Here is a 16974-nt window from a genome sequence, read left to right as displayed (position 1 = left end):
TACATATAAATATTTGCATTATTTGATTATTTAAAGTTGATTGAAATATTGACGTTTTGCGTCAACAGAATTGCGCTCATCATACTACTGGTGATTATTGCGAAGTATGCGAACCGGGATACGAAGGGGATGCTAGCCGAGGCACGCCGAACGATTGCACGTATAGAAACACCCCCGAGCCATGCAGATGCAACGACGCTGGCTCGCACAGCACTTCGTGCGTCGACGGCCGGTGCGAGTGCAAAAGGAATGTTGAGGGTCCAGAATGTAATCGGTGCCGCCCGTCGACATACGGATTACGTGCCGAGAATATTGATGGATGCATCGAATGTTACTGCAGCGGGGTAACTGATCAATGTCACGAAAGCACATTGTACATACAGCAAATACCGATGTGGGTGTACGACTCACATCATGGTTTCACTCTCACGGACTCGTAAGTATAATAAACGCCCTTATGCAAATATAATGTCTTTTCATTTTTTCATTATACGTTTGTCTCTGAGTAGCTTTGATTTAATACAAATAAATAATATAAATTTAGTTTAACGCAATTAAATAAAATATATAAAATTTATCAATCTATTTTTTATGAAATAAAATCGATATATGATAGGGAATAAAACAAAATTTTTCAATCTCCAAATTTAATACGACACTTGGATTTTTATGCAGGACTAGACGCGACATAACCGATGACGGTTTCGAGTTGAACGTGGCTATGAACGAAATCGGTTACCGCTATCCGGATAGCAGAAGCCGCAGATTGTTCTGGTCGCTGCCGAGCGTCTTCACCGGAAACAAAGTGAAGAGTTACGGTGGAAACTTGACCCTGACACAGCATATCACTGCGTATCCTGGTGCTCAGAGTTACAAAGATCAAGATATTCTCTTGATCGGCAATGGCATCACATTGTTCTGGACAAATCCGACAGAGCTTCAACCCGATATTCCGCTGGTACGTATAATTTACCTGACGTTTTGTAATTTAACAAAGAATTGATAAACTTGATATTTGGACTAAAGTAGAATTTCGTGATGGCAAAATATATTTTAACTCAATAACAATTTTAGTAAAAATGTTCTTACACATTTTTTAAATAGAAAGCTAATCGTTATTTACAACGTTCTTCTCATCTTTTATTATCCTGTTAAATAATGCGCCAAGTTTTATTAATAACGTAATAGAGAATAAATTCGAATATTTTACTATAAAACGTGAAAGCAATATATGCATTTTTCAGACCTACTCCGTTCCATTGAAAGAAAACGAATGGAAACGATTGACCACCGAAGGACCACGAAGCGCTTCCAGAACGGATCTCATGATCGTTCTCTCGAATCTGGAAGCTATCTTGGTTCGCGCGTCCCACAGCGAGCGTATGACCGCGACATACATAAGCGACATTAGCATGGATACAGCCGTGGAGAATCTAACCGGAGAGCGACGAGCGACTCAGATCGAAGCCTGCCGCTGTCCAACTGGTTACACAGGAACTTCTTGCGAAATCTGCACTCGCGGTTATTACAGAGACACCAACGACCGATCTGTCAGTTATCTGGGCGCGTGCAATCTCTGTCCGTGCAACAAGAACGAGGAGAGCTGCGAGATCAGCAGATCCGGTCAGGTCAAATGCCACTGCCTACCGGGTTACACGGGACAATATTGTCAAGACAGTGCCGTCGGTAAGCAATAGCGCTTTTTATGCTTGAATTATCGTATAAAAAGTAAAATATTAGTGTTTTTTATTATTTTATTTTTTATTACTTTACTTTATTACTGTTTTAAACCTGAAGATTTTTAAACGAATAAAACATATGTTATTATTTTTTTTATATATTTTTTTAAATCAAATTATATTTATCAATAAACTTAAATCACTTTTAACAAGGAAAATCAAAATAATCGCACGTAACTCTATAATAGTCTTTTAATATTGTTTGTGAGTGTGAACGAAATGAGAGCGAAATTTTTTTATCAATATTATATTATAATAAAGAGAGATAGCTTTCAAGTCTGCCTTGAAAAAAAAAATAACCAGTAACGATATACGTTGATCAGGTGAGCTCATGGTAAGCCTAATGCCTATGAAAGGCGAAGTTGAACCGTACTCCACGATCCAATTTACGTGCAACTATGACTATCCAGACATGTTTTACATCTATTTTAAATTATCGCCACTTAACGGGTTTGCCATAACTGCGAGAGGTGACAAACCCAAACATATAGTCAAGACAAAGAAAGGAGCTTTCCGCAAATGGTCTGTCCACGTGGGAGGCACTGCTTGTAACGTCGAGTGTCACATCGTAAACTACCGTGGCAAAGAACTGGTCAAGATTGTGACATCAATTACGCCAGGTTTGACGGACTATATAGCGAGAGCTTTCATATCTTGTCCGTCCATCGATGATTCATAGCTCAAGAAGAGTGCTATGATCATCGCTTCACAACTGCGTTGTCGCTAGGTAGACTGTCATCGTAGATCGTCATCGAATTTGGTGAAGAAACTTTCTTCGGTGAAGGATTATAATTCTTGTCATGGTTCCGTAGTTTTTCGCGAAATTAGAATTTGTCGTCAAAAGCTTAGCTTGACCTTGGTATATGGTATCACGAACGTATTACGTACTGTAGATATCGATGTATAAAATATATGTGTTTTGTAGCAATTAATACAAATTATCATCCTTCGGAATAACGATGTTTTGTCAAGATGTGATGGGTAGTTGGCTCTCCGTATCATGGAGAAATATTTGTATTTCTATTCTATTTACTACAGTGTGTCCATAAAATTGCAGATTTTAATAATGTTCGTGTCGTCTCTCTGCTATTATGCTTTATCTCGTTTTAATGTATCATCGTGCTAAAAGTTCGCTGCAATTATTATGATTTTATGAAATAATTCGTTTATCTTAGAATGAAATTTTACTTTAATTTTTCTCAGTTGGAGAACCGCAAACGACTATTACACCTGGTCCAATACCTCCACCGAGGATTATAGTTTATATTCAAGAACCGGAATTCCAGATTGTTCACACCGGAAACACCGTCAGATATCATTGCTCGGGCAGATCCATAGATAGCGTAAGTCTTTCATCAATTTTTATTTTATAAATTTGTTCTCTTATTTTATTACCGCAAATTTTTTTCTGTCATTGGAAATAGAATTCAGTGAACATTAGATGGGAGAAAGAAGGTGGTCAATTACCGCCTGGTAGAAGCGTGGACGACGCTAATGGCCTGTTGGTCATTAGAGACGTGAAGGTATCTGATAGCGGCATATACGTTTGTCAAGTGAGCGATGGAATAAACATCGGACGAAAGAGAGTCACTCTAACTGTTGGAGGTATAGCGTGAACACGATTAATTTTATTTATCTTATTTATCATGTCATCTCTCATCGTATTTTACGCTATTATAAGTTCCTCGAAATCAAATTAAAGATAGTATTTAAAATATTAAATATTATATAAATTAGAGATGTTATTTAATTCTCATATATTTTTATATATTCTTATAAAATTTTTGTATTGTATTGGATGCAGCATTTCCAAAACACTTGCTGGAAATACCAGGTACAAATCATAACCGCGTTAAACCGTTCATGAAACAGATTATAACTTTATACATCTTATTTAAGGAGCTAACTCGGTAGAACCTAGAATCGTTATAAGTCCATCGTATCAACAAGTAAGAGAAGGTGAACCAGTCGAATTCCGCTGCGAAGCTACTGGTAATCCGCCACCTGAATTGGATTGGATTCGAGTCCACGGAAGCATGAGTCCGGAAGCGACATTCTACAACGGTATATGGAGCCTTCCAGCCGCGTCGAAGAACGACGCAGCCGAATACAAGTGCATTGCTAAAAACAATATTGGCGTGGATGAGAAGACGACCATTTTGTATGTTCAAGGTACGATCCAATCGTGCATTTCAGGCATCTTAATATTAATGGATCTCAAGTTGCCACGCATATTATGAAAATTACTCAAAGATTGTTATTTAATTGCTAGTACTAATTTAAAATTATTTCCGTAATTATGGCTCTTACGTTATTTTCGAAAATTATCATGTATTACAGACAATCCTAATAAGCCGCCACCTCAAGTTTTACCGCCAACCGTGACTCCGTCCGAATGGTCCGGAACCATCGGCGATGTTGTCAGACTAATTTGTACGCCATCTCAACATGCGAACGTCACTTGGACGAGATCTGGCGGATTACCGTTGCCTTATACAGCCAATCAACAGGATGGGATTTTAACTATAACCAATCCTAGTCCGAACGATTCCGGCATATACGTGTGTACTGCGACAAGCATACGAGGAACGGAAACGAGCACTTCCGCTAGAATAATGATAGTTCCTCGCAGAGACCCACCCACTGTCAAAGTCAGACCTGAACGGCAAGAGGTGTCTCAGGGCACGATTGCCGAGGTGCGTTGCATTACCAGCGGAGAACCAGGTGTACAAGTGAAATGGAGCAAATACACAGAAACGATGAGTTCGCGTGTGCAACAAGTAGGAGACACGCTTAGGATCATTAACGCCCAGGTTTCCGATCGAGGAGTATATATCTGCCGAGTTACTAGCTCTACAGGCAGTTACGAAGCCAGTGCCATAATCGAAGTTGAACGTAAGCCCGTAGCTTTCTTGATATATAATCCAATATGTGTAATTAATTTTAAAAAATGCTAAATTTACAAAAAAATGAAAGATTTCGAGAAATCAATTATAATATAAAGAATACAAATTCGTGTAAATAACGCAGATTTAAACTTTTTTTCATGTATTATAATTGATATTTTTCTCACGCAAATCTGAATAAAAATTTATTTTTATTTCAGCTCTGTCTTTTACTATTTACAAAACTGAAAAAAAGACGAATTGTTTATTACAGCTCGCGAAGCTCCAGTCTTAGAGCTGTATCCTCAAGACGTCCAGACGGTCATCCTCGGCGGTTCGGCCGATCTTCAATGTCGTGCGAAGGCTGGCTTCCCGGTGCCCGAGTTGCACTGGTCTCGTCAGGACGGCCGACCGTTTGCTTCCAACATCGAACAGCTTCCTGGCGGACTACTCAGACTGTCGAACATCACGGTGAACGACGACGGCGCCTATATCTGCTCCGCGTCGAACGAAGTCGGCTCAACATCAGTTATCGCGCACATCGAGGTGCAATCTCTGCCTGTGATCACTATTACTCCGAAGCACGGTATTTTGCAAGTGAAACGCGGAAGTCGTGTCCGTTTAATGTGCAGCGCAAGTGGTTATCCGCAGCCTAACGTAGCTTGGAGCAAATATGTGCACGGAGTGACTATACAGTAAGTTGACTTCAATATCGTTATGCGATATTATGAACCTTGAATGTTTTAAAGTCGTCGTATAGCTCGTGAGATGAATATATAATTAATTTTTTAATTTTTAAATTTTTATATATTTTATCAAACGTACAATATCATATAAGCCAAACAGCAACAGAAGAGATATAAAAATGTATTTAAAATTTAAACCTGAATCTATACTTTGATTTGATTCTAATGTGATTGCTATTAGAATGTTAAATAACATTTGAGAAACCTGTAATTTACAGTGACACATACAGCAGAACAGCGGCCACTCCACTGAGCGCTGTATATGAGATATTCTCCGTTTCATCCGATGACGCGTATTCAAATACGCATCGACGACGACGATGATTATCCTCCTTGCACTGGCGAGAGAGGCGATATTCCGTGCGACGACCAACGTCCTGATAATGTGCGTATACTGTTACTCCTCAGTATCAATACCCTGATAACACATTTTTAACGATGAAACGCGCGATTTACAGAAAGATCCGAATCAACAAGGAGTGTTGATTCCCAAAGACTACTTGAGGATCCCGAACGGTGGCAAGGTGGAGATGCGTTGTCAGGTCCTCGGACTCGACGGTGATCAAATCTATCTGGATTGGAAGAGGAGCGATCATCGTTCGTTGCCGGAAGGTAGCACAGTGCACAACGGAGTATTAAGCATTCCGACCGTCGACAGAAACGCGGCCGGGGAATACATCTGTTTGGGTTTGGATCCTGCCGGTACCGTGCTCTTCAGGGCGAAATCCCATCTTGAAATTATATGTGAGTATAAAAAATACATGGCATTAATAGAAATAAATTAGAGAAGTTAAATTTCTTAAAATAAATAAATTCACAATCGCAGAAACTTTGTATAAAAAGCTTATAGTTCAAACTTTTTTATTTTCTTCCTATTTTATAAATTCAAAGCTGATAATTAATTAATTCAAACGAGATTATTTATTTCGTTCGATTTCTTCTAGCTCCGCCGAGAATCGAATTAAATCCCACGCGTCAGACAGTGGGACCCGGAGAGAATCCATCCATAATTTGCACCGCCACGGGAGACGAACCTCTGCATATCGTGTGGGACGCTATAGGACGTCCGTTGCCGTATTCAGTATCGCACAATCGCGGCATCCTACAATTCCATGGTATCACCTATTCCGATGCCGGCAAATACGTGTGCAAAGCGACGAACGGAGCGGGAACAGCGGAAGCGGTAGCAGAAGTTTTAGTCAATGGTCAGTAGAGAATTGAATAAGGAAACTTAAAATAATCGAATAATATATTTAAATCTGCAATATATTATATATAATGCACCATGCATGAAGAATGCATTCATTAAATATTTAAGAATTATTCGAGAAAAGCAATCTCTTGCTATAAACTATGAACTATATGGTCGCGCAATTTGCAGAACATCCTTACGACGACACAGAAGTTCGCGCTGAACAGAGAGACGTGGTGACGCATGCTGGCAATTCCGTGCGTTTACGTTGCGTGGTACGCGAACGTGCGACGATTCATTGGAGTCGAGAGGGACAAGCCTTGCCGAGCACCGCGCGAATTGGAGAAGATTACTTGGAGTTGACGCAAGTGAAACCAGAAGACAGCGGAAGATACATCTGTCAAGCCCAAACCAGCCGCGGTGTATCCAGCGATTATATTAATTTCAACGTATCTCGTAAGTTTCATTGTGTTTTTCACTAAACTTTGTCGTTTCAGCATCATTTCATAAATCCTTGCTTCTATTTGAATGCATCTATTGAAGATCACAATGCACATATTGACGCTAAACAATGTTTCGCCTGTTAAAAAATCTTAATCCTTTCGGGATTCTGTAATCTATAACGAGAGATATTATCGTACATTCTGAATCCTGAAAGGGTTAAAATTATAAACTGCTTGTTTTTACAAGAGATTTTCTTTACTATTTCTGCGTGATTTTTCAAAACAATAGAGAATACTTTGAATGGAACTATTTGAAGATTTCAATTTCTCGTTCAATATGGGACCAGCTTGAAACCGTTATTTTCACGTTTATCTTAATTAAAAAGGAATATAATTAACATTACAGAAAATTTAAATAATAAATAATAATATGTATATCTCTCTATATATGATCGCGAATTATTTCTATTTTTTATATATACTAATCCAAAGCATCACTCATATCACTGACAAGCGCATATCAAATTGTTCCCAGACAATACAGATAACAAAGATGTCGTAAAGACGTTCAAAAAGATGATTCTTTAGCTTATGGATTTTTGCGTTGTTTGGGCTATATTAATAACGAGGTAGCACATAGCAAACGTGGTTTCTTGAGAACGTCTTCACAAGTTTAGATATTTTTACAAAGCTCGCGTTATATGATTTAGTAGTTAATTTGCTTGCGGATTGCATGCCAGTGTACCGATCGCAGTGCAGGCACTGGGAGTATGAATGCAGAAGTCTACAATGCATTCCAATGGAATACTTTTGCGACGGATATGTTCAGTGCAACGATGGTACTGATGAACGCTTCTGCCGCAACGCGCGCTATCGCCAATATCTTCAGAGACGACGCGGTTTGTTTTGAGATATATGTGTCGTGTGATGTCTTGTAGTTCTTCTACTTGTAGTGAACTGTTCTTTATATACTCTAGCTTAATGTACAAAAAACTACAAGAAAAGGATACGAATCAAAATGTACTTTTGGCTAGAGACCAGACTTAAAATAATAGAGATAAGTGGAATAAAATATTAAAATGTTATACGAGTTCCGCGATCAGTCATCTTATATAAATTATATAATTGTACAAAAATATATATGCAATGCGTATCCCCTTCTTGTCAGCACCAAAAACTTATTTTTAAATGAATGTTTTTATACTTCAGATTTTATAGTTAATATCTCGATGTTTTTAATATCCTTGCAAAGTCGGTATTATTTCTTGAAGAATTATCATTCTAAATAGCTATTTATATAATAATCTTTTGCTTAACAAGAAATAATTTATTTTATATAAATTTTTTGTGTAGCCTTCCATTTTTCTTTTTAGATTTTTTAACATAATATAAAAAGTTTAGATAGGGAAATATAAAATAAAACAAATAAATCTCGCAATTCATTTCAAACATCGATTAAAGTTTTCATTTTTCTAAAACACAATAATATCCTGTGTAAAAATCAGGATATGTATATATTTTTCTAATTTTACAATTAATCGTAACGTGTAGCCAAGACATACAATTCAATTCTAGCTGCCGTCGTGCCATCAATTAGCGTCGAGGTATCTCAAGATCCAGTAAACATCGGTGATACAGTTGATATACATTGCACATGTACTGGACGAAGCCCACGTTATCACTGGTCGAGACCGAATCATGTGAGCCTGCCAACAAACGCGCAAGAATATGGCAATGTCCTGAGACTAACTAATGTAGCTGTCACCGATAGTGGACCTTACAGATGCATAGTAGACACGCCCGAGGGTACATTCGAAAAGGACTTCAATCTGATTGTTCATGGTAATTACTAATAAATATTTACGACAACGATAGATATACATACATATGTACGCAACAAATGCAACAATTATAGAATATTTGATATATTATGTGTACATATCTTTTAACATACATCTGTTAATGCATATCTTTCTATTCTTTGCCAATGCTTACTCAAATTTTACGTACGTTTTACGTAAGTAAATTAATAGAAATTGCGATTCTATCGTGAAAATTGTTATGGACAAGGACTTTTATAATTCTTATTGTTATACTCAGGCGGAATTCTCGATGAACCAGCGATTGAAACGAAATTTGCGCCGCACGGATCGAGTCTAGAAATGGATTGTCGTATCGATCTTGATCCACCAATACAATTTCAGTGGAGTAAACTTGGTGGACTTTTACCACGTGATACCCAGACTTTGGAAGTACGTAAAATTTATATATATTAACAAATATATACCTCTGAAATCTTTCTATCTTTCTCTAATTAAATCTTTAAAAAATTCTACGTATCCAAGATAAATACATATCTTGAAAAAATTACTATCTTATGATATATATTTTTTTTATTTTGCAGAACAAATTAAAATTAACTAACGTCAAAGCTGAGGATGCTGGAACATACATTTGCGTTGGATATAATGGACAAGCGCGAGTAGAAGTTCCTACGGTGCTGGTCGTAACAGGAGTCGTGCCTAATTTTAGTCAGGCACCCGAAAGCTACATCGCTTTTCCGCCTTTACCCGACTCCTACCTTAAGTTCAATATCGAAATCTCTTTCAAACCAGAAAATTACGACGGCATTCTATTGTACAACGCCGAGTCCGTTCATGGCAACGACGACTTCATTGCTTTATCTCTAGTTAATGGATATCCGCAATTTAAGTAAATAAAAAATCTTTTATATATTATATATATAGAACATATCATAAATTATAATGCATATTTTATTTCAATTATCAAACTTTTGACGAATATAAAGTTGATTTTATCTAAATAAAATTTAATTCAATTACATAAATATTTAATCAAGAAATAATTTTTAGAATAATTTTTGAAATAATTAAATTTTAGAATAATTCTAGAAATAATTTTAGAACCTATTATATATTAAACGTTAAAAATTGAACATTGCTTTCCAATTATATTAGCTGAATAGAACCATTGCTTAACTATATACTAATATTATTATATTAATATAATCAAATATCTTGATAGATTCAATCTTGGATCTGGACCAGCTATTGTCCGCGCGGATAAGCCCGTTACCTTGAGCGATTGGCATACCATCAAGATCCAACGTAATCGGAAGGAGGCAACGATGCTGGTAGACGGCGAGAGCTCTTACAAGGTGATTGCAGTAGGCAGGCGTCAAGGTCTGGATCTCAAAGAGCCCCTCTACATCGGCGGAGTGCCGAGCTACAGTGAGATCAACAAACAGTCCGAGGTGAACACAGGCTTCGTCGGATGCATCAGCCGGCTAGTCCTCGGAGAGAAGCAGGTTGATCTGATCGGCGATCAGACAGATAGTGTGGGAATCACAAGCTGCGAGACTTGCGCCGAAAATCCATGTAACAACGGCGGTGTATGCCAAGAAGCGGCTACGAAGAACGGCTACACATGTCTGTGCCGAGCTGGTTTCAGTGGCAAACACTGCGACTACGTCGGACAATCCTGTTATCCAGGTACAAAAGCTATTTAATTCGTTAATTAATTTATATTACGTTTTATTTAATTTAGGCCATAAATAAGCAACATGCATATAATAAAATTATATAATTTAATTATAAATTATTTTTTCATCGTAATTACATATAATTATAAAACAATTGCATATATATATATATATATATATATATATATATATAGTGCATGGATGAGTAATATCGATAGATCGATCATTGTTAATAATAGGAATATTAATGTTTTATTGTTTTACTGTTCCTTAATACAACGTTTTTAAATAATAATGACTTATAGTAAATTGAATAATAATAGGTGCGTGCGGAGAAGGTAAATGTGTCGACAAGGATATCGGCTTCGATTGTTATTGTCCGATCGGAAAGACGGGATCACGATGCGAGCATTCGGTGAACATTCACGATCCAGCTTTCCGTAATGAGAGGGCTTATCTCGCGTACGAGACTCCGAAAGCTCTTAGACGGTAAGTACATTCACTCATCCATCGAACGCACGTGCACGCATTACTTTTTAATGGATTATTCTTGATCGATGTTACAAGCGCCTAGGATCGAACATATTGTCATGGTGATTATGTCTCATGTGTAATATTTATCGTATTTTATGAGTTTCCTTAAATAATTATTTGCATATATAGCTTACGTATTAAAAATGATTGAATTAAGAGAAATTGATAGAACATATTCGGTAAAATCAATTTTTTTCAAATATGTTGTGAGATTTAAAGTATTAAATAATAATAATAATAATTATATACTTAAAAATAATTTTACACAAATAAATCCTTTTTTTTTGCATTCTCGCGAAATTTTCAAGATACATAAAAAGCCCTGTCTAGACAGAATCGTCATAAATGGAAATTCCCTATAAATGAATCTTCACATCTTTGACAAACTAACAGATTTAACTATAATTGGAATATAGGTACTAATCTGATTGCCAGTGCATCTGAACATCATCAAGCATCCTAATTACTAAAATTCTTTTCAGGGAGAGAGAGAGTTCGACCACTATACACAGTCGATCACGATTACGCAACGCACAAATTAGGCAACCACGATCAAGGCCACATCACCACAATAATTTGCACCACACAAAACATTAGCTAAACTTAGCACCAATTTTACGCACTTACAGAATCATTACTTATCCAATCTCACAGTAGTAATCTACTTCTCCCCGTAGATCTAATCAACCTCCATATACATATGAGCTATTTAAAATTATCAAAATACTCCTGTACGAGAAGATTTAATTTCGATTTATTTGCGATTTATCACTGCCTGTTTTTTTTTTCTTTGTTTGGTATGTATAGTAGCAATGTAAGGATAAAGCAACGAGTTTGTAACAGATATTTTGCAAGAAGCCTGCCTAGTGCGTAGTTCCTTAATGGACGTCATGGTGCTGTAACGTTAGAACATCAGTCAATTGAATTAGTAATTAATGTTTTGTACAGCTTTTTAATTAATACACTTAACGCGTTACTCTTTTTTTAGTCATTATTAATTATTAAAAGTAATATGCGCGCGTGAAGTCACTGCCAAATCAGTTACATTTGACAATAGTCCCAATTCAAGCTTAGAAAACGTCAAAGTCGTAATACCCATATACGTGTATATGACAGTTATATATGACAAAACATATGTAAAATGTTTGTACTTATGTCTAAGATTCTATATCTAATATAAATATTTAAAAAAGAGATATTTCATGTACGAGTGATCGTTTATATATTTAGTGAGTGGGGGGACTAATATCATGCTATACAAATAAATATTTTTAAAGCAAAATTAATGTAATAAGTTACACATTGTAGCTTAAGACGACAACGTTTTATTCAATTTCACCACTTGTATGTTGTTAAAAAAAGGTAAGTTTTAAGATATAGACACATTATTTTTTTATATAACACATATTTATCTTCTGATGTGTTGCTTATATATTTTGTATTTTTACATGTATACTACATATATGTGTGCTTATGTAAACCCTTCTCCTCCCCTTTCCTTGTTTATATTCGTATAATTAATAGTTTTAGAAATAATAACTATATAAGAAATATATTAATAAATACATTATTTGCATGTACCTCTCATCTGCAAGTTATAACAGATTTTTCCAAAAAATGCTCCGTATTTAAATAAACTTTAATTAACATTTTCTATAAAAAAGAGTAAGACAAAAAATAGAACTTTATATTTATATTTTACGCAATACACAAGAAAAAATAAAAGTGTGCAAGAGTATGTGCCCCCGTTGAGTTTTATAATAAAAATAAACTAAGTAAAAACACACATACAAAGGAATAATTAATACGTGATATATATATACCACGTATGATATTCGCTTAAAGTCCTTTCTGCGAATGTGCAATAATACATTCTTTTACATTCCATATACCTAATTTTAGGCTTAAGGTAACCATGAGTTTTAACCCTACGGACTCCGGGGATGGAATCTTGATGTATTGTTCTCAAAATGACGAAGGCCTCGGAGATTTTGCAGCGCTCATAATAAAGGACAAGCACATTGAATTCCGCTTCGATATCGGCTCCGGAATGGCAACCATAAGATCACCTTATGCAATCCAACCTGGTGTATGGACGTACGTAACGATGAATCGAGACTTCAAAAAAGCCAAATTGTCAGTGAACAGCGAGCCATTTGTGGAAGCTGAATCACCCGGAGCTTCCAGAACCATGATCTTAAATACACCTCTTTACATCGGAGGAGTGGATCGCAGAAAAATCACGATCAATAGGAACGTTGGTGTCGACCATAGTTTTCGTGGATGTATAAGCGAAGTAAGAATACTATTAATTATATATATAAGACAGATAACGATATATACGATCCCATACCGTTAATCATGATTATCTAACATTATTATTTTAATAATAAATTCTTTAAAAAATTTATAGAATTAATTCTTTATTAACGGAAATGAAATAAAAAATCTCTTTCTTTTTAGTTTTAAATATTTAATAAATCTTTAATTAAATCCAAGTAAAATTTTTGCAGTATTTTCAAATAAAATTATTTATGGATGTAATGGGAGTATATAGTTATAAATATACAATAATAATTAGCAACTTTAATGTGCAGTAGACAAAGAGAATCTCTCTTCATTTTTAACATATATATTTTTTTTTTATTTATTTATGATATATATAGCTCGAAGTTTTGTCAGTCAGTTTGGACATATTGAAATCATCGATTGACGCAGCCAATATCGAGAACTGTTCGATGTCTCAGCTGAATCAGACAATAATGCATACTACTATCACAACTTTGGCACCATCTACTCAGCCGCCAACAACATTGTTCGATCCTTGCGCATGGAACCCTTGCATCCACGGCATATGTCAAAGTTCAAATATGTATGATTATTCGTGTACATGCGAATACGGATATGTGGGCAGAAACTGTGAGAATGTATTGAAGCAATGCGAATTACTTACACCGTGTAAAAATGGGGGTTCTTGCACCGATCTTCACGGATCTTACAAATGCGATTGTCGCCTCGGTTACAACGGACAGAACTGCGAAAAGTGTAAGTAAGATTATAAATATAAATTAGATAAATGTATATTTTACAAAATGCTATAAATAATAAAAATATCATATAATATTTATAATAATTATAATAATTATTATAATTATTATAATGTTTGATTATAAATCACATGATTATATCTTTGTAGTGGCAGAGATCACGTACGATGTTGCCTTCAAAGGAGATGGCTGGTTGGAACTAGACAGATCTGTTATGACGCACGAAGAAGAACGTGAAGTTTTAGGCCTTGAAATCAGTACAAATAAGAGTAACGGACTGATTATGTGGCATGGTCAAACCTTGAATGATCTAACACCCGATGATTACATCGCCGTTGCTGTAGTAGATGGGTATGTACGACATATATACTGCAATATAATTTTTACACAAAAATAAAATAGTTAAGGTTTATGTAAAATTAGAAACAAACAATCTTTCTTTGACCTAAATATATATATATATTAATTTTTTTCCAAATCATTATAATACTATTCACGCTGCTTTAGTTTCAAGATATTGATAAATCTAAAGATTAATGCCTTTTGTATTATCTAGATACGTAGAGTATCAGTACAATTTAGGCTCCGGTCCCGCTGTAATTCGCGTCACCGCTCAGCGGGTCGATGACGGAGAACGACATAGAATAATTCTGAAACGTCAAGGAAGCGATGGTAGCATCGAATTGAACGGCGAGCACACCGAGAGCGGTGTAAGCGATGGACTTCAACAGATCTTGAACGCAAGAGGTAGCGTTTACTTGGGCGGATTGCCGGATTACGCGATGGCTTACGGAAGATACCATGACGGATTCTCCGGTTGCATTTACACTTTAGAGGTACAAGACTCAGGGGCTATCGATATCGGCGAGAAGGCTATCAGAGGAGTAAACGTATCGCCGTGTACGAGGTAAGATGTAAATAAGATATCTTTAGTAAAGAAAAAAGAAAATGTTATAAATTCTCTATTAATAAATTTAATATATTTAAATATTCGAATTAGCAAGTGACAGTAAAAATTCGGTAAAACAAAATGACATTTTATAGAGATGTGACTAATCTCGTTGGATATTTTTACACGCTGCTCACAGAGTAAGATGGATTCCATCTTCACTCGTATTCACAGACGCAGACGCAGATGTATTCGATGCGTTTGTCCCACCGCCACCGGTGAACATTATTCATCCGAAACCCGCGTCCAATCTGGCCGCGTGTGACATAACGAGTTATTCATTGTTAATTATACTTCAAAATTTGATTGCTTTGACTAGAGATATTAAGGAACAAAGTGTACTTTTCGCGCTATTATGCGTAGACGCAATTAACGTTTTCAAGGGCTTATTAAGCTAAATAATAGAGTGTTATATAATACTACATAAAATATATTCTCGATCTAACTTGTCGGAAATACATGTTTCTCTTTAGACCAAGAACGGCGATTATTAAATCGAACACCAATGTATAATATTTTAAAAGATATGTATTTCCACAAGTTTGCATACGATATGTATCTAATAAATTTGTAAATTGTTTAATGCTTAACCGACATATCGGAAATACTGCGGCGAAACTACGGTATGTCACTTTCTATCATTTCTGACATTCTTCTGTCGCGAATAATGATATATTTAACATTAATTTATCATTATGTGCGTACGACGAATTTATTATTAATTACTCATCGATTTTACATGTTTTTATTTTGCAGTGATCGAACTGATAGACCTCCCACACGTGGTGACCTCAGCTAAGAAAATGATCTGCATCTGAAAAACGTTATTGCGAGTTCGTATTGTTATACAAGCGGTAGTACAGTTGATGTAAATGTTGAATCTAAAAGCCAAAAGTATAGTCATTAAATTTTTCATACATATCTAATGTTTTGAAAAAAAACATTACAAGATAGAGGATCAAAAGCAAATCTGATATCATAGCTAATCAAACGTTGTCAGAACATTAAGATATATATAACATTAAAAGATACAACTTTTCGATTACGATAAGAGAATAATTTTGTGGATGGGATATCCTGCTCATATAAAAATCGAAAAGTAACACACATATTTAACCAATAAAGAAATACATGTATTTCTTTAACTCCACGGTTTGTAAACGATTTTCAGTGAGACAGAGCGTGAAAAATACGAAAGTGATTGTTACTAAACGAGCAACAAAACAATTTTATATCCGTAGATATACAGAATCCATCATGCATTAATGTATCGCTATCGATATTTTATAATCAAGATAACTATAATGTTTTATACTGTTTTATTTATATAAAAAGATTGAAACATTTAATTCGCAAATAATAAATTGTTATTTTAAAAATGCGAGAAAAATTTATGCATTTAGAAAATCACTCTCAAACTATCAGTTAATATAAAAATAAAAAATTCTCATGTTTTTCCCGTTTTTTCTCATGTTTCTTGTAATCAGTTTTGTCTTATTTTTGGTAATAATTACGAACAGCTAATGCGATGACTGATATAAAACGAAAATGTGTTAATGATAAAGTGTATAGTCTATAATTTTTCACTGCCATGTGCTAATTTATTCATATTCGTAATATGACAAAACAGGTTTGCGTCAAATAGGATAAATATTATTCACTAGAGTATGAGTGTAATCAAAGTTTTAATAAGACTTTGAGATATCTCTCCCATTACCAAAAAGACAATAAATTCTCATCACAGCCAAAGTTATTTCGTTGGGGAAACAGAAAACGACTTTCTCTATATCGTATTAGATATCGAATTTTCACAAAGAAGTTGGAAAGTATGCGCAAAGATTTATATATTTATAACACAAAAAGTTATCTTTCATTAAATATTATAGATTAACATGAACAAGAAGATCCTTCATATAAATATAAAAGATAGAAAAAAG

At 35.3% G+C, this 16974-nt stretch overlaps 1 protein-coding gene across 1 annotated transcript in view; it reads left to right on the top strand.

The window, feature by feature from the left end:
• The window catches only part of LOC115242726 (basement membrane-specific heparan sulfate proteoglycan core protein-like), a 154754-nt gene extending 137806 nt beyond the window's left edge, over window positions 1-16948 (top strand). The window contains 26 exon segments of the mRNA XM_029819240.1: window positions 69-436; window positions 676-958; window positions 1245-1686; window positions 2063-2359; window positions 2943-3082; window positions 3164-3344; window positions 3639-3911; window positions 4080-4634; window positions 4899-5319; window positions 5589-5660; window positions 5662-5755; window positions 5829-6114; window positions 6315-6575; window positions 6752-7018; window positions 7716-7904; window positions 8581-8847; window positions 9106-9257; window positions 9410-9717; window positions 10051-10517; window positions 10831-10996; window positions 12944-13337; window positions 13708-14086; window positions 14238-14439; window positions 14645-14995; window positions 15177-15660; window positions 15794-16948. Of these exon segments, the coding sequence (XP_029675100.1) occupies window positions 69-436; window positions 676-958; window positions 1245-1686; window positions 2063-2359; window positions 2943-3082; window positions 3164-3344; window positions 3639-3911; window positions 4080-4634; window positions 4899-5319; window positions 5589-5660; window positions 5662-5755; window positions 5829-6114; window positions 6315-6575; window positions 6752-7018; window positions 7716-7904; window positions 8581-8847; window positions 9106-9257; window positions 9410-9717; window positions 10051-10517; window positions 10831-10996; window positions 12944-13337; window positions 13708-14086; window positions 14238-14439; window positions 14645-14995; window positions 15177-15435 (7074 nt within the window). The 3' untranslated portion in view covers window positions 15436-15660; window positions 15794-16948.
• The last annotated feature ends 26 nt before the right edge of the window (window positions 16949-16974 follow it).

Source organism: Formica exsecta, unplaced genomic scaffold (assembly GCF_003651465.1).
Source record: "Formica exsecta isolate Colony F162 unplaced genomic scaffold, ASM365146v1 scaffold62, whole genome shotgun sequence".
NCBI classification, from domain to species: Eukaryota; Metazoa; Arthropoda; class Insecta; order Hymenoptera; family Formicidae; genus Formica; species Formica exsecta.
Note: the sequence above shows the minus strand (reverse complement) of the source record. Positions and strands in the feature narration are given on the sequence as shown.